Consider the following 27,969-nt stretch of genomic DNA (forward strand, 5'->3'; position numbering starts at 1 on the left):
AGCCTTAATCACAAGTTCGTGGAAACTCAGCTCTTCAGTGCTTAGTCATTACACCTTGGGCTTGGGCTCTCACGTTTGGCAACTGGGGTCTAAATTTGGACTTAACTGCCTCGTAGCCATGTGACTTTCAGCCAACAACTTAATCTCTCAGGGCCTTGATTTCCTTACCTGGAAAGTGAAGACAGTAATTGTCCCTAGTTCCTAGAATCGTAAGGATTCGTGGAGATAATGCATGGAAAATGTTTGGCAGGGTGGCAAATAATAAATGCTCGGCAAATTGTTATTTGTTAATTAGCTTGTCCCGCACGGTCACCAGACTTGATTATTTTGTAAGGTTAGAGTCTAAATGCTGAGAAGTAAACATAATTTATAAAGAAAAGAGAATACCCCAGTTGGTCACCATTTTGGGGGATGTGGGGAGGGAGGGGAAGGTGGAAGCGTCGTATTGGGACATGGGGTGAACTACAGTCAAAGGGGACTTGCAAGATGTCTTCCTCACACCCACACTGGTTATTCTTGGTTTTGAACAGATCTTAATTCAGGATGCTTCAAGCACTTGTATGTATCTGTGTTCCGAGCATGGAATCTAAGGGAATTCCTATCGTTGGTGTCCATGAAAGAGGTGGAGAAGATGTTGGACTTAGTTGTTGGACTTGCCAACTGGTTAGTTTCTAGAGACTGACATCTCTTCATGTGGTTATTTGAAAAGGGCATGCCTCGCATAGTCGCTGTCCCTTAGATTGAAAATCAGCTCAGAGATGATGGCGGAAGCTAAATGGTTTCCTGTTTTTCTCCTCAGAAGTTTTCCCAGAAGTTTTAGCAGGTTGCTTTTTAGGCAATTAAAACTCAACATGGTGCCTCCATCTCATTTCCACCTTTCAGATACTTCCTGCCATCTTACCCCTTTATTATACCTTTAAACGCTTTGCATGTCCCAGTTATAAGCTGAGAGCACATGTGTCACATTGAACATACTGAGTGGGTTTGGGAAGTGAATTTTTCCTAAGTTGTTGTCTCTAGTTACCTTAAAACATGGGGCTCATTTGTAGTTCAGAAAGAGGCTTCTAAACCTCCTTTTAATAAGTAGAAGGTGAGTGGATAGTTCTGTTGTTTTGTTTATATTTAAAATTTTCTGTATATTACGGCATCAAGACATTTAAAAAAAACTTTCTGGTTGGGAAGAGACTGCCCCTTCCAGAGCCAGCCAATTCTTAGAGCAAAGGACATAGCCTGGGGTGTGCCCTTGACATGGAAATGAACCAGCCCACAGCCATGCCTCTTGTACCTGGCCCTTAATCCCCAGGAGGCAGTATTTCTCTGCTTTAATCATCTCAGTTCCAGGTACCAGGCAAGGAAGGACACTCCTCCAGCTTAGGCCCCCCACCCCTGCCCCCGGCCCTGAAGTTACTCATAATTAGCAATAAGCTGTTTCCCCTTCCCTGCTTTGCCTTCCCTTGGAAACTCCAGTAACAGTCACCACCTAGGCTCTCCTGTCACTTCTGCTGCTTCTGACAAGTAGCCCTGTGGGTTCCAGTTCTTTCCCCACTGGCCCTGTTTGGTATGCCATGCATGCATGCATTCTGTTTCTAGGACCTGGGAGTGTAAGAAACTGTGTTTTCTGAGCTTGAGTGTCTTCTGTGTCCTCAGCCACATCTGACTATCACCTAAAATAACACAGAACATGTATGAAACACCTCTGTTTTCTATATAGGTCATCATCTTTAATCTCAAAGATTAGGTTACAGTTGGGCAGCATTTTCCTTACCTATCTCCTGTTGTGACTCCAGTGTCATTCTGCATTTCCCTTAACCCATCCAGAAAGGGAGTAAGGAGAGAAGGAAAAGCATTTCCATGGATTCCTTGGCTGCCTTCCTGGCATCTCTGCCAATTGTATTGTCTTCTGGAAGATTCCTACACGTTGGTTTTTCCCTAGTGCACTTTAGCCAGGAGGTGATTCCTGCTCTTTCCAATCTGTGCGTTCCACAGATTTTCAGCTGTACCTGAGTGGCTAGAGAGATAGAGGGGTAAAATGCAAGTGTAGCACTTATGGAATGTGGAAGTGAAAAAGGAGATGGTTATATTTATAAAGGTTTATGTAGTGGCTATTAAGGTTTTATTCTACTAAAATACACATACGTGCTGTAGTATTATTTTTTGACTTAGAATGCATGGTGTGTTGGGTTTTTAGGGTTGAATACTTCAACCTTTTAGGCTTAGTGCTGATATTTCATGTTATTTTATAACAGATGCTATAGTCTTTAGGAAGTGATATTCCAGGAGGTCAGTATGTTTGAGTTGATTATGTCACCATTTCTTCCTGTGTGGTAAGAACCACCTGTGCTCAGCATCTGTGGGGATGCTTGTTAGAACTGCAGCTTCTTGTCATCATTAAGACAGTATGGTACTGGCACAAAAACAAGCATTTAGATCGATGGAACAGAAGGGAGAACCCAGAAATGGACCCATAAACATATGGCCAACTAATCTTTTACAAAGGAAAGAATGTCCAGTGGAATAAAGACCATGTCTTCAAATGGTGCTGGGAAAACTGGACAGCGACATGCAGAAGAATGAACCTGGACCACTTTCTTACATGATACACAGAAGTTAACTCAAAATGCATGGAAGACCTAAACCTAAATCAGGAAGCCATCAAAATCCTAGAGGAGAAAGCAGGCAGCAATCTCTTTGGCCTCAGCCGCAGCAACTTCTTACTCAACGTGTCTCCAGAGGCAAGGGGAACAAAAGCAAAAATGAACTATTGGGACATCAGAAAAATAAAAGGCTTCTGCATGGCAAAGGAAACATTGAGCAAAACTAAAAAGCATCTGACAGAATGGGAGAAGATATTGCAAATGACATGTCAGGTAAAGTATTAGTATCTAAAATCTATGGAGTACTTACCAAACTCAACACCAAAAACCAAATAATCCAGTGAAGAAATGGGCAGAAAACATAGATACTTTTCTAAAGAAGACATCCAGATGCCTAACAGACACAAGATGCTCAACATCTCTCATCATCAGGGAAATACAAATCAAAACCACAATGAGATACCACACCTGTCAGAATGGCTAAAATTAACAACTCAGAAAATGACAGATGCTGACAAAGATGTGGAGGAAGAGGAACCCTTTTGCACTGCTGGTGGGAATGCACACTAGTGCAGCCCCTCTGGAAAACAGTATGGAGGTTCCTCAAAAAATTTAAAATAGAACTACCCTATGACTCAGCAATTGCGTTACTCAGTATTTATCCAAAAGATACAGGTGTGCTGTTTCAAAGGGCACATGCACCCTAATATTTATAGCAGCACTATTGACAATAGCCAAGGTATGGAAAGAGCCCAAATGTCCACTGACAGACGAATGGATAAAGAAGATATGGATTATTACTCACCAATCAAAAAGAATGAGATCTTGACATTTGCAACTACATGGATGGAACTAGAGTGTATTCTAAGTGAAATTAGAGACAGACAAATACATGAATTCACTCATGTGGAATTTAAGATACAAAACAGATAAACATAAGGGAAGAGAAGGTAAAAATAATATAGGGAGGGGAAAAAACATAAGAGACTCTTAAATACAGAGAACAAACTGAGGGTTGCTGGAGGGATTGTGGGTGGGGGATGGGCTAAATGGGCAGGGGGCATTAAGGAGGGCACTTGTTGGGACGAGCACTGAGTGTTTTATGTAGGGGATGAATCACTGGATTCTACTGCTTAAATCATTATTGTACTGTATGCTAACCAACTTGGATATAAATTATAGGAAAAAAGAAAAAAAGAATTAGAGCTTCTTGGCCCCTGCCCCAGACCTATACAGTCTGACTCTATGGGAGAGAGAGTCTTAAATCCACTTTTGGAATAAGCTCTTCATTTGTCCTTTATTCTTATTCATAATTGGTGCATTAAACACCATGCATATCACAGCATGGTTTTTTCAAAATGTATAAAAATGGTTCCTTGTTAAAAATATCATAACAAGGAACAATAGTGAAACAAAACAGAAAATCAGAGACTCAAGCTCCTTTACCAAGGAGCTTAATTCTTACCATAGAGAGAAGGTGCTTTCCAGCCTCTGATACAGATGACCAGGAAAAAAGCAACAGCAACAGCTACGTAAAACTCACTTTGTAAATTAGAGGTGGAGGAGGGGTAAGAAAACCAGCAGTAAGAGAACATTTTCTGGAAGCTGAACGCTGTTCATACATGTCTCTTGTAATCCTCATGATACACCATGATAGTCCAGGGAGGATTGTGTTTTACTTAATCCATGTTACTGAAGGGAAGTCGGTGGTTCAGAGGTGCGAGTCTTCCCCAAGGCTCAGGGGGGTGTGTAGGAGCTCACCGCAAGGGCACCTTGCTGCCTCAGAACTGAGGATATGTTAGAAATGCTTCCCAGTGATACGCCCAGTGCTATCAGTACTTGTGTTTCAGAGACCCTGCTGTGTGTTCAACGTGCTGGCTCTAACTCTGAGGAGTGCTTTCTCATTATAATCACTTGGATGTGGCATCATAAACAAATGGATGAACTAAAGTTGGAAACTAGCATCAGTTTCTAGACTACCTTGTGACCTTCAGAAAATCCTCATATGGCTAACACTTTAAACTTCTCCCTTTTAATTTTAAGATGACATTCATTTCTCTTTATCTCAGGAGACGAGCATGAGTAAGAAATCAACAACAATGCCGTGTGTCAGTTAATTTCACTGGATTATAATACATTGCTGTCAGTTTGTTCGTTCTCAAATCCTGATGGAAAGGGGTTAATTCCTGCCCTTTATGTCTTAAAGGAAGCTGTGTTTTGACTCTGACCCATGAATAAGCTGGAAATCAAATTAGCTGTTAATTCAGACCCATGAGATTTAGAACCATAGTTCCTGAACTATATGTTACAGATTCTCTGTAAACTGAATACATTACAGAAATCTGCTTTTAATTCTTTTATCTGATTGTTTTTCCTTTGGTATCTCAACTAGGCCTATAGTCTCAGTATATGACTACCTTCATATTGACTTGACACGATTACATAATTATACATAATTACATCTTATCTATCCCTTATTCTCTAAGGAGCAGAGTAGAATCACAAACAGCTTATTGACATAAACTGTCTTCCTTATTTTGGATATTCTTGAGGGTTGCCTAAGCTTTTGTTAGTTCTACAAAAATCATTCTTTCTTATATTAAAGAACCACTATTTCATGTTTTTCTATTACCTTGCGATAGCACCGAGTGGTTGAAGGTTTATATTTTACATTGGTTAATTGAAAAAAGATTTATCATATTTATCATATTTCCTCTTAAACTGTGTCAACCCTTTTTGAGGGATTTCAAAGGAAATTTCCTGGGTAGAAATGGGATTCCATCTAAAAGTACCTGTTAGTAACACTTGCCCCTCGATGCGTCACTTTAGTCACTTTGAATAATTAACTGTGCTGTGCAACTTCCTATTGAAATTAACGAGCAAAAGTAGAGAAAATATTTGTTCAAGCTAAAGGATCATGGTGGCAGTCTTCTTGAGGCATCCCTGGATTTGTTTATTTTTAAGAAATGTCTCACAGATGTGACACATGTATATTTTCTCCCATATGTTTTCCAGGAGGATCCACTAAACCATATGGAAAATAGAAACGAAGGCTGCATTCTGATGCACTAAATCAATGTAGTCTGTTGAGGGGCATTGTTGATACTTGGGGAAATGAAACAATCAGAATGCTTTATGTTTTCCAGGACTAGCTGACTCCAGCAGAAGTCCATACGTTTGAAGACAGTATGTAGAGTACTCAGTGCCCCATTCATGGTATTGGCCTAGGGGCCAAGATGAGCTTTGTCCCTGCCTTCACAACGCTTACCTTTGAGTGTAGAATGGGCACATGCAAACACACACACACACACACACACACACACACACACACACACATTCATGCAACTAAAGGTGTAAACTGGGGTCGTGAGCGTTCCAACAAACTGGAGGACCAGAAAGCTATAGGAAAAATGTAACAAACACAGGGACTTAATCCTTCTGCTCTTACAGAGACTGATGGCATGACTGGAATATTCTGAATCCATTCCTTGTCTCTTTCTCTCCCTCCCTCCCTCATTTCTTAAGCATTACTATAGGCCAGAGAATTTACTGACAGTGAAGGTAGAAGGTTTACTGAGGCATTCTGAATCTACTAGAGTTTAAAAAGCTATTGCCTGATTTTTCTTCCAAACCAAACCTGAAGTCCTCCTCTTGCAAGTTTTCCATGAATAGGTGAAGAAAGACCTTTTTTCTCTGACCAGTACCAACCTGGTGTGCCACACCCACTACCAGCTCTGCCGTCTTCCCTCTGTATGTACTGTGTATCTGCACGGTGTATGAGCTTTTCATGATAGTAGTTGGCAGGTTGTTTAATTAGGTAAGTCCTCTATATACCTCTTTTCAACTCTCAAATTGAGTGTCAGTAATTTGCTTCCAGAGACAGACTAACATCATTTTATACAGTACTATATGCCTGTGGTTGTTTGTTTTGTTTCTTATGGAAATGCAGTTTTTGAGCTAGATTATTTCATTCTTTGACTTTGGGACTTTGGTGAACTCTTGTGTAAGACAGTACAGGAGCTTAATAATCATGTTAGTTGCTATTTAAATTAAAATATGAGCAGGTACTTACATAATGTTTCAGTATTGGTAGGATGAAAAAAATTCCAGGAGAATGAAAGGTTGATTAAAGTAAGAATAGTGGAGGCTTGGAAGACTTATGGAAGGTCTGAAAAATCTACCCACACCCTCTGATCAGTTACCACCCTTACTTGAAGGATGTTTTGATGACAGGCTGCCCGATGCAGGTAAAAGATGCACGGAGCCTTGAGGTTCACTTAGGACCTCCCCTTTAACCAGCGGCGTGATTGCACAAGTCTGGACTACATCTGAAGATGGGGCAAATCATACTTCGCTTGCAGGATTGTTTTGAAGATGGAACGCACTGATACTCTTTCCTGATGGAGTCCTCTTTCAGAGGAAGCTGTGCTTTTGATTTTTTTTCCTCTACCCCCAAACCTGGAAATTCATTGTTCTAATGTTGAACCTTTGCTTTGGAGGATGTTTTTTTGAACCTTTGTGTTTCCATTTTGATGTTGTTCATTTTCTTCTAGTGTCATGATTTTTCAAGTCATCCATAAACTAAGAGTGAATGCAGGTGCGTAAATGTGTATGTATAAAGGGACTGCTAGGGGAAGTGTCCATTTTCAAATTATAGATGTGAAAACCTGTTATTTATATATATTTCCTATAAAATATAAACAGTTTTTATGCCTTTCCTTACAGTTTTTCTCAAAAAAGAACTGTACTGATTTTGGTATGTGTCATGAACTCATTTGTAGTCTTGGTGAGGTTGTGTGAGTGTAAGAGGGTGCGTGTTTTCCAAAAAGGATCGTATTATGTAACAGACTCACTGCAGTGCTCAACCTCTAGATGGCAGTTTTGTATATTTATTAGTAACTATTAAGAAGGTCCATTTGAAAATGAGCTGTCCAGTGCTCAGTTTGGCAGCACATATACTAAAATTGGAATGAAAATGAGCTGTCCTATATACATCAACAATTTAGGGGTCAGTGAGGGGTGTGCGTGAGCGCGCACGTGCACATGTGAACACGATAGAAAAAGTGATGTGATTTACTCCTTAAAGGAGTGGCATTCTAAATGACTCACTTTTTGTCTGGAAATCCTTCCTCCTACCCTTTTGTGACAGATCCTTTCACACCCACCTCCCTGCAAAAGCAAGCATGCTCAGTTAATCAAGCCTCTGTTTAAACATAACGTTTTACCTTGCTCTCTAGATGAGAAGTGTCAGGCCCTTTGCTTCAGGGATGGCTTATTTGAGGATGCTAAAGAATACAGACGTGTGATTTCGGCTGTCCGACGTTTGCTGAGCACCAGCCAGTCCCCCTCTCCACTCTTGGTGCAGTGAGCCTTTATCTTTTCCAACAGATGAATCTCTTTTTCCTGGTTTCAGATTTCCCCTCCCCTTCTCACCCCTTGTTTGAAATAATATTTGATTTTGCCTTCCTGGTGGTTGGATTCGAGTGCTTGCCTCAGTGCCTCTGACATTTCAGAGAGGAAATGGCTTTTCCTTCCTCAGAGGGTGTTCTCCTCCAACTTCCATGACTTGGGTGGAGGTAAACTGAAGGGAAATACTGTGCTTTCTGGGTTGCTTCTTGGCCATTCTGTAAAATAAGCTAGTTGAGGAGTTTTTGGAGTCTTTAAAATTCATGCAGTTTGAACATGCCATCAAGTGATCTTATTCCTCTTCTTTTTTGTACATGAAGAGAGTGTTTACTGTTTGATTCTGGCTTAAGTAAGAACGGATGTGGTGGTTCATGGATTTTATGAAGGGACACTGGGGCAACCTTATTTCCCTAGTATTCTGCATTCTGAAATTTTATGTTTTACTAGTGGTGAATGCCATTTCATTAGCCGATTGCTAAAAGTAAGTTTGGTTTTTTAAAAATCTAAACCAAAATGTTGCTGTTAAGTACATCTGAAGAGAAGAAAGAACTCAATCAGTAAATTCCACTTATGTTTCTGTTCACTATGAGCAAGAATAGAAAAATGGAAAAATTGGTAAATGAACTAATACATTTTTTGAATTAGAGTTTTTTTTTCAATTTGTTATCAATGGTAGTAATAAGGATTTTCGTTCTCCCTGAGTCTTACTCATCATGGTCATTAGTAATGCTTTCTTCTGTTTCTGGGTGTTAGCATTTGCTTACACCTATGTTTCTGGTACCTAGCATCATGGCTAAGTAGGGAATTACTTGATTTGATTGGCAATATTTCCTCTTGAGAGTATTACTACTGCTAGTACCAGTGCTATAGGTTGTACTAGGTTATAATTCATTCATTATTAGCATCCGATCCTTTCTAAATTGATGAGAAGCCTGCTTCTGAAAACTTAAGGTGTGTGCGTGTGCACGTGTGCACGCTGCCCACCCCTCTTCCATTCCCTGCCCTTACAGAGCGGGTCACCCTGTGTCCCAAGCACGTCCACTGCATACGCCTGGAGGCAGTACTCTGGTTATGTATCGGTTTGGCGTCAGAGTTAGCAGGCTGGGTTCAGGTTGAGGCTTTCCCATGTATTGGTGGTGTGACATTTTACAGTATTTCCTGAGTCTCAATTTTTTAAAGAGGTATCATGATATTACCTACTTCATATAGTTATTGTGAAGAATAAATGATAATGCAAGTGAAGTCTTTAGTACAGGACTTGGCCCATAGTAAATACTCAGTACGCATCAGCCACAGTTGGATGGGCTCCCAGTTTGCAATGTCTGGTTTCTTTCTCACTTTTTCTGGCTCTTCCTACAGCCTTCTCAGGTTGTGACGGCATAGTCTTTTCATGCAGAAGGATCTGGAATGCACAAGACCTCCCAGTGGGTCATTAGTGCATGTATACGTGTGCAGATTCATAGGTTTTTATCTCTAAATATTGATGAATGTTCTCTGGTGATGGTGCTGGGTACTGAGTATTGGGGGAAAAGGGGAAGTAGCCCATGTTTCTCTCTCTCTCTCTCTCTCTTTTTTTTTTGAAGTTTATTTATTTTGAGAGAGGGAGAGCACGTGCAAGCATGCGAGCTGGGGAGGGACAGAGAGAGGGAGGGAGACAATCCCAAACAGGCTCTGCACTGACAGTGTATAGCCTGATACAGGGCTTGAACTCACCAACCCATTAGATCGTGACCTGGGCTGAGATCACTGCTTAACTGAGACACCCAGTTGCCCATTTCTCCTTTTTTGAAGAGCCGGAGATGGTCTGTGGAGTTTGTGAGATGAATCAAGAATACAGAAACACACTGTTGTTGGTTCTAGTGCATGAGACGACTTTATAATATGCCATGATAACCCAGCATGCAGCTCAGGGAGAGAGGCAGAGGAGGTCAGACATGGACGCTAGAAGTTGCCGATTGGTGGTCCACAGACACATTTGGTTTGAGTTGAGTACCGTTTGAGGCAACAGTTTGAAGTTGGAGAAGTCCATAAATATTGATCCCTCCTCTCTATGTGCCAACTGTCGATAGGGCTGAATGGTGGATGCCTCCTTAATTTTATTTCTTTTTTAATTTTTTTAATGTTTGTTTATTTTGAGATAGAGACAGAGTGTGAGCGGGACAGAGTCAGGGAGAGTGGGAGACACAGAATTCAAAGCAGGCTCCAGGCTTTGAGGCGTCAGCACAGAGCCTGACGCAGAGCTCAAACCCGTGAACTGTGAGATCATGACTTGAGCCAAAGTCAGAGGCTTTACCAACCGAGCTTCTCAGGTACCCCTAGTGGATGCTTCCTGTAGGTGGGGCACATGCTCTTCACTTACTGCACACCCCACCATGCCCCATTGTTTCACTATGACAACAGCTGACAGCTGCTACTTTGCCTTGCACTGTTATTTTTCCCATAGAAGGGAACTATGCTTTTGTTCCTTGTTCTATCAAAAAGTAAATGTGCAAAAGAGAAAAATAAAGGGCTGCATGTTATAAAGAATATGAGACTGAGTCTGTTTTTGGGGGGATAGTAAATAATATTTTACTCAGTCGCACTCCCTTTGCTTACTTGCCTGTTCTCTAGAGACATTTGAATGTGTAATCTTAGAGACAAGAAAGAAATGTCATTCTCTAAGATTATTTGGCATGACTTGTGGCCATATCTTTGTGTAAATGAAAAGGTACTGAACCTTAAACTCTCATAATTGTGCAGGATTGATTGAGGCCTATTTTCCCAATAGCATGTTAGAAGCAACCTCTTTTCACTTGTGGATGGCAGCTCAGTATTCAAGCCTTCACCAGTCCCTGTCTTCCTATATAAGTGTATAGTCTTCAAACACAGGCCGTGAGAATGTGTATTTCTGTGGGTGTCACAACCCTTCTTTCGCTCTGAACCTTACTCTGACGTGAGTTCCTGTCGTGTGGATAGCAACTGGGGGATGAGCTTTTGCCAACAGCACACTTAGAGTCTTATGAATGAGTAACCCCTAGACCTTTGGAGGTTGGTTTAGAAGGAACAGTACTGTTAGATTCTGAGCATGTTTGTTTCAATGGGGTGGAGTTAGTCACAGCATTTCCTTGTCCAGTAGGAAGTAGTGGAATTGCCAAGCCACTGAGATCACTATTGTTGACTCAGATTCAGGAATAAGATTAGAGCCGGAAGACTGTTGAGTGGTCCTGGAATCAGGGCTTGTTGTGTTTCTGCTTGCTCTCTGCTGCTGAGGAGGCCTTGAGCTAGCACAAGTGGTCCCAGCTCCCTGATGTGGGAAAGAGTGTACTGTTTTCCCCAGGATCTTTCTGGAGGCCACAGTTGAAGGGGAGATGGTGCTGGGTGCAGTTTGCCCTGTGACAGATGAGGAACCATTTTCTGCATCTCCTCCCCTGTCTGTGAGAGGTGGAGTGCCAGCTTTGAAAAAACTGCAGATCCTTGTTCTCAGTTCTCAAGCGGATAAAGATATAGCACTCACCAAGGATTTATTCAGAGTGAAAATGAGGTGCCGTATCTTCAGTAGTATTTTAGGACGGATCTGTAGAAAGGATTGCAGGTCCTTTGTTACATTTCCCAACTTGTGGGCAGAGGGAGCCCCTTGACAGATTTTTTAGAATTTGCCAGAGACCCTTTCTTTGTCCCTATCAGTTATATGACATTAATTCCAAAAGAGGGAAGCAGTCCACTTTGACGCTTTTCTCTGGAGGAAAAAGGAAATGGTCGTGGTGTCAGAGCCTATGTGCCGCTGCAGCCCCTGGCCTTGTTGTCTTTGTGGTAGAGGTGTGATTTTCAGTGTTGTGTGTGTGTGTGTGTCTGTGTGTGTGTTTGGGGGTGGGGTCCTCTGAGTCAGAAGCCACCTGTGGCTGGTTTCTTTTCCATTTTTAAACTATATACACCTGCCCTTTTCCCTCCATAATTGTGACCCTACAGCACCCTTGACATCTTTTTCCCTCCACCCCCTCCTACATTTACCCCAGTGATGACCACTAATTTTTGGAGCGTTTACAGTGTGTCTGACACTTGGAAAGGCTTTATGACTATTTCACTGAACCTTCACAACAACCTGATGAAGTAGATACTTTTTAAACGTACATTGTAAAGAATAGCATAGAGCAGTTCATCGTCTGGTAGGCGCTTAAACTGCTGTGAAGCACCATAGTCAGAGTAAGTGAGCCTAAGTTAGTAATGACAAGTACTATTTCTTTGGTACTAAAAAACTGTCTTTTATTGAGGTGTAATCCCACGAAGATGCCCAGATCTTAAGTCTATATCTTTATAATTACCCACCCAACATCTTTACCTGTGTAACCACCCGGAACATTGCAGTCACCTCAGAAGGTTTCTTTCCAGTCTGCTCATACCTTTCCCCCAAGATGAAATCACTGTTGTGAACTCTATCACCATAGATGACTCTCAGAGTGTTTGACCATCATATCAATGGAATCATACCGCTAGTAGTCTTTTGTGTCTGGATTGTTTCATTATTTTTTTAAGGTCATTCATTTTGTTGAGTGTACCTAGTGGTTGTTCTTTTTTACTGTTGTGTGGTGCTCCCTTGTTTAAATGTAAACAGTTTATTCTCCTAGATGGATAGTTGAGTTTTTTTTGTTGTTCTAAAATTCAGCCATTATGAATAAGAGGGAGCATTCTGAAATGTGTCTTTTGATTGACATATGCAGTCATTTATTTGGGATATCTAAGTAGAGGTAGACTTGCCAGCTCACGGAGCAGGTGTATGTTTAATATTAGTAGATAATGCCATAAGGGTTTTATCAGTTCTCTCTAGCAGTGTGGGAGACTTCCAGTGGCTCACCCTTCTAGCCAGGACTTGGTATTGGTGGTCTTCTGAATGTTCTCCTTTCAGGAGGGGGGTTGATTATATTTCATTGTGGTTTCATTTGGATTTCCTTGAAGAGACGTCTTATTGGACCCAATTTGTTATGCTTGTTAACCAGTGTGTGTGTGTGTGTGTGTGTGTGTGGTTTTTTTTTTTGTCCTTCCTGACTTGCCTCTTCAAGTCTTTTATCCATTTTATTAATTGGGTTCATCTTTTCTTATTGCTTGGCATTCTTTACATAGTCCAGTTAAAAGTCTCACCGGAGATAATTTACCTTTTCTCTCTTTTAATGTTGACTTTTATGAATTAAAAATCTTCATTTTGATGAAATCCAATTATTTTTTGTGTTTTTTTTCTGCTTTACCATTAGTGCTTTTTGTGTGCTTTACAAAAAACTTCTCATCTTTCTATCTCTTGAGTATTTTGAGGCAGGAAAAAAAATGGGCAGAACCACTGCTGTAGAAAATGAGCCACAACCACCATCGTATTCTTCTTTTGGATTGGCTGTTAGAGTGGTATTCTAGTGGTGATCATATTTATGAGATATTTTAGGCTTTACAGAGCCCTTTATTGTTGGGTTTTTGATGCTCTGCAGGAGCCTACTGTAGTGCTTAGGGGAGGGCTTAGTCCTTTTTGATGGCAGGGGACTTGGGTGGTCAATACCACCTGTCTGTGGGCTAGGACACCTTCCCATTTGCTGTGGTCTTGTTTGCAAGGAAGAGGCAAAAGACTCTTGGAATCACATCCTGGTTCTGTGACTGTGGACAAGGTACTTAACCTATTTGAGCCTTGGTTTTTTTCATCTGCTCCATGAAATAGTAAGAGTATACCTACTTCATGATGGAGTTGTCAAAATTAAGTGAATTAATATGAATATTTAGTGATTAGCACAGCAACGGACCTGTCTCCTTAGGATATTACTTTGTCGTTTTTATTCTCTTGCCGTGTTTGATAATATCACGATTCTTTGTCAAGCTAGAAAGAGCTCTTCAGTTCTGTTTCATTGTTTTATATTTTCCCTTCCTCATTCCATACCCCAGTCTGGAGTTCTCTTTCTCTTTCTTCCTTTCCACCTTTGTTAAGAAAAGCCAGATGCTTTTCAGATGTGAGCTAAAGCTGATGCCCCTAGTGTGCTGTCTTACAGGGGCTGACACAGAAAGTATAGAGTTATATAGAGTTTTGTCCATTTCGTTTTGTTGTGTGGAATGAAGGCTAGTCGGGACATAGGGAGGGCCAATATGCAAAGAAACTTACTGCTTGATTCCAAAATAAAGTTTACCATTTCACCTTGGTTCTTGGAAACTCATACCTAAGATATTTGTTTACCTTTGGTTTAAATTGTAATGAAGGAAAAGAAATGTGGAGCAGAAAGGGGTGTTTCATAGATGTCTAGAAAGGATAGTACTGTGATCCAGATATACATACATGAGACTGAAAATTATTTGAACTTGGGGTGGGTGATAGGATTCAGACTAAGTGTGTTAAAACCACTTTATTAAGTTCTGTACTGTTCCCCACTCCCTTGCCAGCAAAGGGGAACAAAACCACATGTGGAAAAGAACTTATATTTTGATATTTCTTCTTGAAGTGAAAACAAATCCTGTTGACTTTCCTGGTTACTAGGGCCAATTGGCCTTTGAGTTTGTCTGAACTTCCTCTTTGTGGCTGTGGGTGGGTATCTGTCACATTGTGTGCCATGAAGTTGATGTGACTTCTGCAAGGTCCCTGCACCTTGGTATGCTAGGCCACTGCTGTGGTGTCCCTGTTTGCTGGTGAGTGCCTAGCAGGAAATGAACTGGAGACACATTGGCTGCTTGACTCTTGAGTGTCTTTGCTCTTGAGTGTGGGGGGACAGGGAAGAAAATGGGGGGGGGTCACTATGGGCAGCCCAGAGTAGTGGGCCTCAGACCTAACTTCGCAGTGGGATCACCTGGGAATTTGGTTAAAATCCATGTTCCCAGGCCCATCCCTAAAATTCAGATTCAGGAAGGTGGTTTGGGGCTGGGACTCTCCATTTTAAAGGGAATGCCTGATTCTGAAGCTGGGGGGTCCAGGTACCACACTCAAAGGTCCAGGTCTAAGGACTTGAGAGCTCTGCAATGGACTGCAGCTTCGTAGACTTTTTATTGCTAAGCTATTGAAGCCTTTTGCTTGAGGTGGAAGAGAAGAATCAACGCACTGCCCACAAACCAGGGATCAGCTCTGTGGAGCTACGTCTCTAGTCTCGTGGGTCTAGTACGCTGAATAGGCTGATGGTGGGAGATGGGCACTTGGGTCTGAGAATGAGAATTTCTGAGAAGAGGAGATAGGGTCCTGGCAGCGGCTGGCAGAGAAAAGGCCTTATTGTATGCAAAGTCCCCTTTGTGTGGAAGGACCGCTGCTGGGGAGTTAGTGTTCTCATGCTCAACTCATCCGCTCATCCACCTGCTTACCCACCCACCACCACTCTTGTCGACCCACCCCTGCACACACACAACATGCACACACACTCACACCCCACCCTAGGGCCCCTTGAATTTGCAACCCCCGTGTACGTCCATGCTCACATCTTTGGAACCTTTTTTCTTCAGGGGATGTTGAGGGATGATGAATGACGAGAAGCAAATGTGATATTTGAAATAGGTTCAACATAAATAGACCTAGCATGTTTATTGGGACTATGGAAATAAGCCAGGAGCAGTGATTGAATGGGTCAGAATGAATAGACTCCTGCTGTTCAGGGTATGGCCAGGCCCATTTGTGTGTCACTACCATACTCTTCTGTGAGCATGAACAGTACCATGGACTCAGGCGGTAATGGGATGGAATTTTTGCTCAATGGACCTCTTACTTCCTTTTAGGCTTTCTCAAACTTTAAAGATGAGGGTTTAAATCAGCAGTTCTCTTAACTTTTTGAAGGTTGCAGTCTTTTTTGATAATGGAATAGATTGAACTGTAAATATAGAAAAATAAACATACACATTTGAAGATGGAAGCGAGGTTCATAGACTCTCAGACCCATCTGTGGATCCTCACAACTCCTGCTTTAATGAGCACAGGGGGCTTTTACCCCCTTCTCCCGAGGATGTTCCCATGGCACAAGTCTCTTGTGGGGTGCCGTCTGTAAGAGGGATGGTTTGATTGTGTACAGACTTTCTGGAGAGTTTGTGCTCACTTGGAAAGAGCAGACAGATTTCAGTGAGATCGTGAAAAGAGGCCATGCACGTAAAGAACTTCACACGTGACATGGCCAATACCCACTTACAGAATGATCTGCATTTATTATAATTACAGAGCCTTCATAAATCTTCTCCATGTCCAGAGCAGTGTAGAAGCATTAGATTAGAGGCTAAGAGACCAGGGTTCTTCCAAATTGGATGTTGCCTTTTTTTAAAATCTCAAGCCTATTAATTCTGTTCGCTTGAATATATATGTATGGCAGTCCTATGGTGAGTAACGCCCTTTTTTAGGCATTTGGGAAAATAGAAATGAATAAGGCCTCAAGGAACAAACAGGGTCTAAGGGAATCACTTTAAAAATTTATTTTAATGTTTAGTTTTGAGAGAGAGAGAGAGAGCAAGCAGGGTGGGGGTGGGAAATGGTGGGGGTAGGGGTGGACAGAAAGAGACAGAGACAAAGAATCCTAAGCAGGCTCCAGGTTCTCAGCTGTCAGCACAGAGCCCGACACAGGACTCGAACTCACAAACAAGATTATAACCTGAGCCAGGTTGGATCCTTAGCGGTCTGAGCCCCCTGGCTACTCCTAAAAGGAATCACTTTAATCATTTGTGTTCAGTAACTGTAGAGTCTTGTCTGCTGTGTTTTTTCCCCAGCTCCCTGAGGGAAACGGGTTCATTGAGGGGCAGTTAGGGGATGGCTTTGCTTTCTGAGACTGGAAGGCAGGTGTGAAGAGCCACATGTGTGTCTGTCTTTGTGTTGTTAATCCCAGCACCCCCTCACTCTGCTTTGTGGGTGTTTCTTGAAGCTTCACCTTCGTCAAGATCTGTCTGCCTACAGCCTTGGGTTCATATCTGCGCCCTCCTTTCTCCACAGGCCAGGGGTCATCACCATGCAAGCGTTGTCGGAAGAGGACCGGAGGCTCTGGATGGAGGCCATGGACGGCCGGGAACCTGTAAGTAACAATTCAGGGAAGTGGAACAGAAATAAAGGCCCTGAGTTGTTTGCTGCTTCCCGAGTGCAGTGATTTTTGCCCTTGATCTCAAGCCTTGGTTTCTCAAGAGCAGTGTGCCAGAGGGAGTCTTACTTTGGACTGTCTTTTGCAGATACTAATAGTGATAGTGATGGTGATCCTGTGGCTGCAGTCCCTGAGCTTGGGCCTCTAAGTCCTTTCAGTCTGTGTGCTACTCCCCTCGGCTAGAGCAGGCGTAGTGTCTCTCCATCTCTTAGTATTGATGGCTCCATGGAGTAGGATGCAAAGCATTATCTCAAACCTGTTTGAATGGGGAATGGTAATAAAAGTGTATACAGATCATGCAGTGTCTCTTCTCCTTGCTTTCTGGTCGTGCAGTGTCTTAGCACCGCAGTGGCAGCTGACATGTGCCTCATACTGTGATGCCTTCCAAATGATGATATCCCTTTTGTCATCCCGTTTCTCCTGCTGAGATCACATAGGCCGGAAGAGAAGGCACTCCTGCTATATATAGCAGACACACACTCCCTTCCTTGTTTTTGTGGGCACAAAAGCCACTTGGCAAGGTGTCCTTTATCTTTGCTACTGTCATCTCCTCCTAATTGAGCCCTTGTACGTGTAAGTCACAGATGTGGCATGTCACATCTCAACCCATTTATTCTTCTTAGTACCTTACTAAGTAAATAGGATATTAGCACATCACAAAATAATACCATTTTACAGATGAGGAAACTGAGACTTAGGTTAAATAACTTGACCCAGTAGCAGAGACTGTAAGTGGTTTTAAGAGGAGGATGTGGGCTGGGTTTCTGTAACAAGGAGAGTCCAAAGTATAGTAGCTTAAAGAACACAGAAGCTTTATTTCTCTCCAAGCCCAGAAGTGACATTCGATTCAGGATCATTCTTCTTTATTCAACCTGTGACTTCTCAGGTTGCTCTAGTCGCTACTATTTTTCAGCCAGGTAACGGAGATGAAAGTGTTCAGGACCCAGAAGGTGTACACATGCCTTCCATTGGCCCTAACATACTTAACATTGGCCACTTCTGTCTACAGATGAGGATGGGCAATCGAGTTTGAACACAGGCAGCCATGCCCCTAGGCAGTACTGGGGCTATTTTATCACTTCTAGGAAGAAGAAGAGAAAGAAAACTGTGTGTGGTTGACAGTTTCCACCACAGTGGAGAGCTAGAATACGAATCTGTGTGTGGCCCCCTACATGTTTGGTTTTTATCATTAAGAGAGATAAAATGAAAAATCGCCTTCTAAGAATTCTCACTCATTTCATTTTTACAATACTTTCTCAGACTCTCTTGGAAGACTCTCCAATTCTAGGGGAGGAAATAGCCAGGAAGAAAAAAATCTTGTCAGGGCATACTATTTTCGGTATGGGTCTCCACGCACCCCTAGCCCCCAAAGCTGCAATTCTAAGACTGTGTAACCAACTCCCTTGTAAACCTCCCCTTCCTCCCTTTCCCCAGCACTTGGTATTTGTTCCCTGTCTGTATGTAATTGGTCTTACTAAACACTTGAGTTTTCCCGTAGATTAACATCTGGCTTCTGCAGATGGAAAGCATGCTGTTGAAAGAAACCTCTCCTTCCTCCAGAATGTACACAGTAAAACAACTTGAAACACTAAATTTATTTAGTATGAAATTATTTCCTCATGGGAATATGGAGCTTGCATTGAGGACCACACTTCTGTGTACGTCTCAGTTTCCAGAAGAGAGGGAAGCAGACAAATGATAACTCCAGGCTTGCTTGTGTCTCCTGTTGCTGAGAGCCTTGAGGGAATGTTCCTGGAGCTGTGTACCCAGTAGACAATTAGCAGCTCCAGTTTAAATCACAGTCTGCCTAATTAGTTAAGTCTGTCCCCTTAGAAATTTAGGCTTTGGTGAGGGAAGCCGAAACCTCTGTTTCTACCTGGTCTTGGGAGATTTGCTTTATTTCAGGGAGATTATAATGGCAGCACTTAACTTTTGTTTTTATACTTCAGCTCAGTTCTGTGAATGATTGATTATTCAATGTGTGTGTGTGTGTGTGTGTGTGTGTTGGGGGTAACTTCAGCTTACATCTTTTTTGTTCCTTTATTGTTTAATAACACTTCAGGTTGGTTGGTTGGAAAAACAGTCTAAATGAACCCTGAATTAGTTGATTTCACACTGTTTCAGTTAATTGTTACAGAAATTATACTTTGTGGTGCTCAGTGACTGTCTCATCCAAAAGAAATTCTGGATGTCTTTGTGGTATTCATGGCTATATAATGGAGGGAGAAATTAGAATTGTGGCTTTGCAGTGAGCATTATAGTTTTTATCTGTGTTGCGAATTTCAATTCAAATGAAGGAAGCCCTGTTTATAAATGGTTGAGAAAAAAAGCTGGATTTATTGGCTCTGGAACTGAAACATGTTGGGGTATAATAGTTCTGGCCCATCTGAATCCAGGAACTTCCCTAGCATTTGGAGTTGTTTTCTTCTTTTGTGTTAATGCCATTTCTCCTCAGTTCTTTTCCAGATAGTGGTGATAGGCTTCCAAGCTGTTTCAGATTTACATTATATTATCAATAACAGCAGTCAGGAAACTGACTCTGTTAATGGGACAGATTAGAATTTAGGCTTTGGGACTCCTATAGTCACTGTTGGAGCTACTCTTAGCTGTTGTAACTCAAAAGCAGCCATAGACAATATGTAAATAGATGGGCATGGCCACATTGCAATAAACCTTTATTTACCAAAAACAGCTAGATGGCCAGATTTCAGTCATGAACCATACTTGTTGATCCCTAATCTATAAGTTTAGTAGAAAGAGAGCCATATGTAATAATTTCAAAGTCCCATATTTGAATTTTATTGGACTAAATATCTGGACCAGAGGGTGAGATAGGTGAATTGCCAAGACCTGACTCAACAGTAAGGTGAGAAAGAATAATAAAATGTGTGCAGATGTGAGTGTACAATTATCTTTTTAAAAATGTAAGCTAGTTAGTAAGATAAAGTTTTGAAATGATTCTGCTGGATTTTCTTGACCTTGTTTGAAATCTGGGTTGATAAGCTATAGATTCACCATTGTAGCCACATACGCTGTTGTTTTAATCTTTTGTGGCCCATAGTTTCAGGCTTAAGAACAGACTTTCCCTATTAGGTCATGAAGCCTTGATTCAAAGCTGCATAAATACTGCAGCCAAGAAAAATTTGAAAGCAGATTTCCTTTCTGAGTTCTTATAACTGAAATTATCTCTCCTTTTCTCTTTACATAATGCTCGTAAGCATATTGGTTGAAAGCAAGCTGATTAATCACTACCTGCCCACCATCATTGCCAACACATACACACACCCTGAGCCATTTGTTATTCTCTGTACACTATGACCCAGTGTTGACCCAGCCAGTCTTTGGGACTCATAGGGTAGCTTTGATTAGTGGTGTCTGTCTGGAGGTGCTTCTCTTACCTCCTTATTTTAGAAGTATTAGTCCTCTTTCACATCCCAACGATCTTTAGTGAAATTAGCCATTTCTCTACTTTGAACCGCTGCTTGAATCTCTTTTGACAGTCAGGAAGTTAGAAGGTTGGCAGATGCTGTAATTATGTAGAATTAGATTAGGAAGATAAGAAACAGGTGGTGTAGCATGAAAGATTGTGTGTAAATCTATTTATTAGTTGACACTATGAAACTGACACCTTCGTGGGTCAGAAATGGCCAGATACTGGCTCTTTTCATGGGGCTAAATCTCCTGGTGGTAGAGCAGAGAGAGGCCCGTACCTAGGCTGTACTTATGAAAGAGGGAAGGCTGCCTGAAAAATGTCAGTTAGTGGTTGATCTTGGGTAGGTAATCCAAGTCTGGTAGCTTCCAGCTCTGCGCTATTTTTTACTGCAACACACACTGATGAATTACTAGGAAGCTGTAGTTGAATCGTACCTACCCTCCTTTTTAAGAGGAGCTACTTTGTGTGGCTCCTGCAGTGGTTGAAGGGAAAAGAGGAAGACACTAAAGAAAAACTATTCCTCTAGGGAGAGGACACGACAGTGTGGCTTCCTTCTCACTTCCGTTTTAAAGAAATCTTCTATTTTAGTCCTGTGGACTTTGAAACTGAACAGCATGTGCCCTTCTCTCACCTTTTTCTACTGTGCCCAAACTCTGGCCCCCAAGTTCAAGAACGCCTAGAATAAATCCGTAGTTGTCCTGTATCTTGGACTCTTCACCTAATATCTGAAAGAGCTCTTTAGAGTATTTAAGGAAAAAGTAATTGATTAATGATACGAGTCGGGCTTGGAGGCAGAATATTATGGTGGTTAAGAATATAGGCTTGGGGTGCCTGGGTGGCTAAGTCGGTTAAGTGTTTGACTTCGGCTCAGGTCATGATCTCACAGTTCATGGGTTCAAACCCTGTGTCGGGCTCTGTGCTGACAGCTCAATGCCTGGAGCCTGCTTTGGGTTCTGTGTCTCTCTTTCTCCCTCTGCCCCTCCTCCACTCATACTCTGCCTCCCTCTCTCTTTCAAAAAAAATAAAAAATAGGAAAACATACTTAAAAAAAAAGAATGTAGGCTCAGCCAGCCTGAGTGGAAATCCCCACTCACCACTAATAGGTCTCTAACCTTCTAAAATGACCTAGTACCTGTGAACATGTTTTCTGCTTGCAAAATGGGGATAGTAATTACACCTTCCTATAAAGTCGTTTTGTAAGGATCGATATATATGTAAAACGATTAACACAAGTCTTGAACACAGCAAAGTGCTTATTAAAAGTTCATTCTTACTATTGTTTTTTTGGAGAGGGGAGCAGAGCGTAGGATAAACTGGATTCTCTTCCTAGCTTCCATTTCTAAATTACTTGGGTCACTTGAGCACAGAGTTTATTTAAAGTCACCTTGCCTGGGCTCGCCAGAGGGGAGGCAGGAACTGCTCTCATTGGTATGGAAAAAACGATTTCACAGAGCTGTCAGGTGGAACTGGAAGTCTACAAGTAGAAGATTGTGAAGTAATCTGTAGCCTCCTTGGCTTAATGCATCCCAGGGCCGGCTGTTGATCAGCCTAGGTGGACGCTAAGCTCACCTCACAATTTCACTGCACATGCTTAGGGTTTTCCTTTCTGTGGTAAACTAAGTGATCAAAGGAGTCTGAAGGGGTAAGGAAGTGTGGGGTGAAATGGCTAAACTCTTATGTGGTGATGCAGTTCTCACAGCTGTGTGAATGGTGCAATGGTTTGGGAGGATAGTTCTGCCCATTTTCTGAGAGCTTTCTTAGTAACCATGTGAGGTGAAGAGTCTGAGGGTGAGGTCTTTGCTTTGTTGTCCATTTCTTCCACTGTCCCCTAGCTGCTGGGAAATCGGAGTAGCTCTCTGTTATTTTACTTGTGTTTCTTTTTCTCTTACTGGATCAAGAAGCTGGTTGCAAGTTTCATCTTTGAGTCCTGTGAGTGTTTTTATATAGGCAGAATTCATAACAGTGCATGCCATATCATAGCAATATGTGCAAGACTTAAAAGAAATTTAATACTCTTCACTTGGTCTTTGTTCCCTTTGGTTAGATGTTCTCCAGAAGAACAATTTCTCATAAAAGTCAGACGGTTTAATTGAGCAGCATCAGATACAAGGTGGAAGGAAAGAGAAAAGTGAAAGTATTTTATGCTTGAGAGTTGATGAAACTTTCCCAAGAAATGGAATGATAGCTAGAAGTTATAACTTCATAACATGCTCGTGCAACTTACTCTGTTCTTAGACATTCTTCTTTCAGCATTTAGCAAACATTTACAGGTTGTCCACCGGTTACTCTCATGGACAATGAGGATCCAAAGTTAGGACAGGCCACATTAATCGAGTTGGTTTGCTACTGTTTTCCCATTGCCTCACACAGTGGCTATCACCAAGTAAGCACTCAGCAAATATTTGTTGAACAGCTAGAGTCAAAATTAAAGGTTTGAGGGTAACTTATTTTATTTTACTTCACTTTAATTTAATTTTTATTTTGTTTTGTTTTGTTTTATTATTTTACTTTTTGGGGGAATTGGGTTGCTTTCATGACCTGAAGTCATGTGTATAGAGTAATTGAATTCCTTGATTTTATAGTCCATTTAGATATATACCTGTCTACTTGTACTGGAATTTAGGCGAGTGACCATTAATCTTTTTTGTGCCATGGATTCTTTTGACTATCAGGTAAAGCCTTTAGACCATTTCTCAGAATAACATCTAAGGTAAAATACGGGGTTTAAAAAGAGAAAAAATTAATAGAAATAGTTACCAAAGTTTTAAAACCACTTGTATGTTAAATATATGCTTCTTTATAACCACATTAAATAATAAAAGGAAGGGCAGGTCTAATAAATCCCCTAAAGTATCATTCAGATTATCTGCAGCAGCAGTAGTGGTATATGGAAATAGCTATGGTTTTTTATTGGCGGCAAAGTTGCAACTACTGTGGTTTGTTGCCAATGTTCTTGTAGAAGGAAATACTAAATTTTAGTTAAAGGCTGGTACAAACGGATTGATTTTTTTAGTCCCACCCTCCAAGTTCTTGGACCCTGTATTCTGTTGATGGATTCCATTTCTTTGCAGACTTGTTTGGAGACAGGTGTTTCCTGACTTCCAAGCCCTTGTGTCACCTTGTAATAGTAAATTGATTTGTTTGGTTATTTGATTCATATCTGTCCCTGTGCTGGATTATCATCTTCAAGAGGGCAGTAGTATTGTCAGGGTTTTTTGTGGTTGTTGGTTTTTATGTCTGTGTACATAAGATTGGGCTCAGAGATGTTCCATACATACCTGTCAACTAATCAGATGAATGAATGTAAGCAAAATTAAAGTGTTGTTGGCTTTGTGTGACTTTTTTTTAATGTTTGAGAGAGAGGGAGAGACAGAGTGTAAGCAGGGGAGGGGCAGAGAGGGGGAGACAGAGACTCTGAAGCAGGCTCCAGGCTCTGAGCTGTCAGTACAGTGCCCTACATGGGGCTCAAATTCATAAACCCCATGATCATGACCTGACCAAGTCAGATGGTTAACTCCCTGAGCCACCCAGGCACTCTGTGTGTGACAGGTGCTCTCTCTTTCCTGGCAATTCCTCACCTACCTTTATGGATCTTCATATGTTCTGTTTAATATTCTGACTTTTTTGTTCCCTTTTTTTGATCTAAATCTAAACGTAAACTCCCTTTCGATTGCCTTCAGCATTTTCTGCAAGCCTCAGAGCTCAGCCTGATGACCTCATCTTCATACTACTACCTTTTTAGGCTTGAGCTCTGCTTATCTTAATTTTTTAAAATAATTTTTTAATGTTTGTTTATTTTTGAGAGACAGAGATAGGGACAGAGATCTGAAGCAGTGTCTGTGGTGATAGCAGAGAGCCTAATGCAGGGCTCAAAACTAACTGTGAGATCATGACCTGGGCCAATGTTGGATGCTTCATCAACTGAGCCACCCAGGCGCCCCTCTTAATTTTGATTACATGCTCTTCTTTAATCTTTTCTCACCAGTTTTTACTTGATTATTTACTTAACCTTTGGAGAGTTGGATTGGTTGTGAGGGGGACTTCTGAATTGTTCAGATTTTTCAGTCAACATGTGTTAGTTTTGTTTTAAATAAAAACTCAGGTTTCTTCTTCCGGATGGTGCTTCTCATGGGCATTAGTTAAAATTGGATCCTCCTACTTGATGGTGGACCTCCCTTCCCTACCTGTAATGGAAGGCAGAAGTTCTTCTCTCTAATTAAATGTGTACTGTGTATCCTTCAAGACCTTTCTGTGTATATTCCTATACATGTCCATCTAGGAACAAATTCTTCTCATTTGTAGAATATTTGACATAGTATAGTTTTCCCATAGATTATCAACGCTTTAGTCTTTGACATTTAGGTTGTTCTCAACTTTTCATCACCTCATTGTAATGTGCACAATGATAGAATGAAAGTCCTTGTACATACTTCACTGTTGACCTATTTGAGCATTTTCCTAGGATACATATCAAGTGGAATTGCATATTGAATGGTATGCACATTTAATATTTTGATAGAAATTAACAAATTACTCTATCTACAAAAAATACCAAATTATATACAGCCTCCAGTCAGTTATCAAGGTGTCCATTTTCTCCAAACCTTTGCCAGTAATGCATATCATAAGTATGAGTATTTGTGTGTGTCTGAATCTGATGGTGGAAAATTGTATGTTGTTTTTATTTGCATTTCTTAAATTATTAATGAGATTGCTGAATATCTTTTTTCATATTCCTCACACATTCTCATTTCACTTTTTTAATTCAGCAAGGTAAATGAGGTACATAGAACAAAGTCTGACACATGATTCATGCTATATATATTATTATTATTTTTCTTTTTTCAAATATCCAGCCTTGGGATTATACCCATCATTTTTCTCACTTCTGCTTTCTAAAGCCCAATGTAGGAACCTAACTTGTTTTGAAAATTTTTTCTAGGACCTTTTCACTTCATCCTTGATGGCATCTCTTATTTTCTAGTAAGCCACATGTGCTGCCGAGTTTTGGAGCATCAGTACCCCAGAGTACTGGCTCCTGTGTGTCACCTAGGCTACTGTTCCCCCAGCTTACCAGGCCCCATGAACTGAGTGGAAACTGGAAGAGCCTCTGTTCTGGTGCACTCTTTTGCTGTGCGAGAGGGAGAAGGGAGGAGAGAGAGGATCCTAAGCAGGTTCCACGCTCAGTGCAGAGCCTGCTGTGCAGCTTGATCCCCCGACCCAAGGTCATGAGCTGAGCCAAACTCGGGAGTCCGATGCTCAAGTGACTGAGTCTCCTAGGCACTCCCCAGTTTTGTTAGTGACACACAATTTTATATATTTCGGAAAAACCGTATTTATATTTTTGCAGCCAAAGTTAACTGCTGCCCAGTCTCTAAAGATGCTGACCATAGGGGAGTCTCAAGGTTTCTGTCATCACTTGGTTGGTCATTTCAGGCAGGATTAAGGCCAAAAGTAAGGGTTACCTGTTTGGTTTCTTCTATTTGGAAGATAACATTTTTGCAAGTCAAGAGTTTATCAGAGATGTGTGTGTGTGTGTGTGTGTGTGTGTGTGTGCGCGCGCGCGCGCGCGTGCGTGCGCACATGCTGTGTGTGTGTGAATGTATTAGCTCATCTTTACTTTTTAACTTTTAATTTTAAAATCACTTTAGACTTTAAAAAATGTAAAAATTGTACAAAGATTTCCACACTACCTCCTATCTAGATACTCTAAATATTAACATTTTACATAACCATATTGTACTGGTCAAACCAGGAAATTAACTTTGATATAATATTTTAATACCATCTAGGTTACAGGTCTTAAATTTCCCCAGGTGTTCCAGTAATTAATAAATAAACAAATACATATTTATAGTTATTTATCTTTCTGTCTAGGATTTCATCTAGGATCATACTGCATTTGGTTGTCACATCTCCTTAGTTTCATTTACCTGCATCACTTTAGCAGTTTGACCTTTTAAAGGCACCTTACCATTAGCAGGTGTCAAGATAGTTGAAATTTTCCATCAGGGCAGCATCCTGTCTCTATTCCCATCTTGGGGTACATTTGGGGATTGTTATCAATATTCTCCCTACATCTACCTTTCCACAGTCAAGCCACTGCATGTTTTTATCTGCTCCTGAAGGCTCTCATATATTCTTCCTGCTTCCGTCTGCTGTGTTTATTATCTGTAATGCACTTGTTGGCTGGAGACCTTTGAGGCTGCAATATCTTAATAGACATTCCATAGCGTGACCTCCCGCCTTGAGCGCCAGCGTGTTACTGTTGGCCTTCTCTCCGATGTTACGGCCATGATTCATGGGAGTGGAGATTATGGTTGGATTAGCTTCAGTTTTGTTCCCTCCATGGGAAAGGCAGTCAATAAGAGAAAGATCTTTTTAGAGTGACTTTGTTCAATTTGAAGAATGATTGAACTGGCTCTTCGGTCCATTTTTGCAGCTTTCTTTTTCATCGTAAAAGCCTCAAACTAGTCATATTTATTAGTGATCAAATCAAGGATGGCATTAAAAAAAATACTGACAGAGGGATCTGGAGGCATTTTGAATATTAGGAAGTCTGTGACTTAGGTTGCTTGCTTTGTGGTGAGGTGTGGGACACGATAAGCATTTAAAAAAATATCTTTGGGTTTGTGGAATTGAGCCCCAGTGTGGTCAAGTCAGGTGAATTCATGATGCCAGTGTGAACTGTGTTCTTACTAGGTGTGTTTCCAAAAATCCTGCCCCATGACCCTACAAGAAAACACCAGAGCAAGTATAAACACATCCTAAAAGTAAAGCCGTTTTCAAGTATGGTTTTAAAAATCTTCCCTCCGGTCATCTGAAGAACAGTGCAGACGTGTGGTCTAGTGGTTACGGCCAAGTGCTAAGCAGAAGTAGCATGGCTCTGGCCGGTCCTCCACCCGGAGGCCATTGCTCTCTCGTGCTGTGTGGTCTTGAGCCAATGCCCAGCAAAGCAAGCCCTCTTCCCCATATTCTCTTCTCTTCTCTTCTCTTCTCTTCTCTTCTCTTCTCTTCTCTTCTCTTCTCTTTTGTTTTCTTTTCTTTTGTTTTCTTTTGTCTTCTTTTGTCTTCTTTTGTTTTGTTTTCTTTTTTCTTTTCTTTTCTTTTTTTTTTCCTTTTAAGCAAAGAAGAGTAGAGGGTGAAGGGAACCAGAAAAAAGGTGAAGATTTCTCAGATTAGAAATACATGCCCTCTTGGAGTGCCTGGGTAGCTCGGTTGGTTGAGCATCTGACTTCGGCTCAGGTCATGATCTCATGTTCATGGGTTCAAGCCCCATGTCAGGCTCTGTTGCTGACGCTCAGAACCAGGAGCCTACTTCACATTCTTTGTCTTCCTCTCTTTCTGCCCCTCCCCTTTCATACTCTCTGTCTCTCTCTCTCTCTGAAAAATAAACCTTATATGCCAACAAACTGGACAACACAGAAGAAATGGACAAATTCCTAAATGCGCATGCTCTGCCAAAATTCAAACAGGAAGAGATAGAAAGCATGAATAGACCAATAACCAG

The 27,969-nt window shown here is 41.3% G+C and overlaps 1 protein-coding gene across 5 annotated transcripts in view; it reads left to right on the forward strand.

The window, feature by feature from the left end:
* Positions 1–27,969, forward strand: part of ARHGAP26 (Rho GTPase activating protein 26) — a 419,918-nt gene that overhangs the window by 143,326 nt on the left and 248,623 nt on the right. For all 5 annotated transcript variants that reach the window (XM_029942151.1, XM_029942152.1, XM_029942153.1 and 2 more), the window contains exon 11: positions 16,885–16,963. In XM_029942151.1, coding sequence (XP_029798011.1) covers positions 16,885–16,963 — 79 coding nt within the window. The remainder of the gene's footprint in view (positions 1–16,884; positions 16,964–27,969) is intronic.

This window comes from Suricata suricatta, chromosome 6 (genome assembly GCF_006229205.1).
Source record: "Suricata suricatta isolate VVHF042 chromosome 6, meerkat_22Aug2017_6uvM2_HiC, whole genome shotgun sequence".
In the NCBI taxonomy this organism is placed as follows: Eukaryota; Metazoa; Chordata; class Mammalia; order Carnivora; family Herpestidae; genus Suricata; species Suricata suricatta.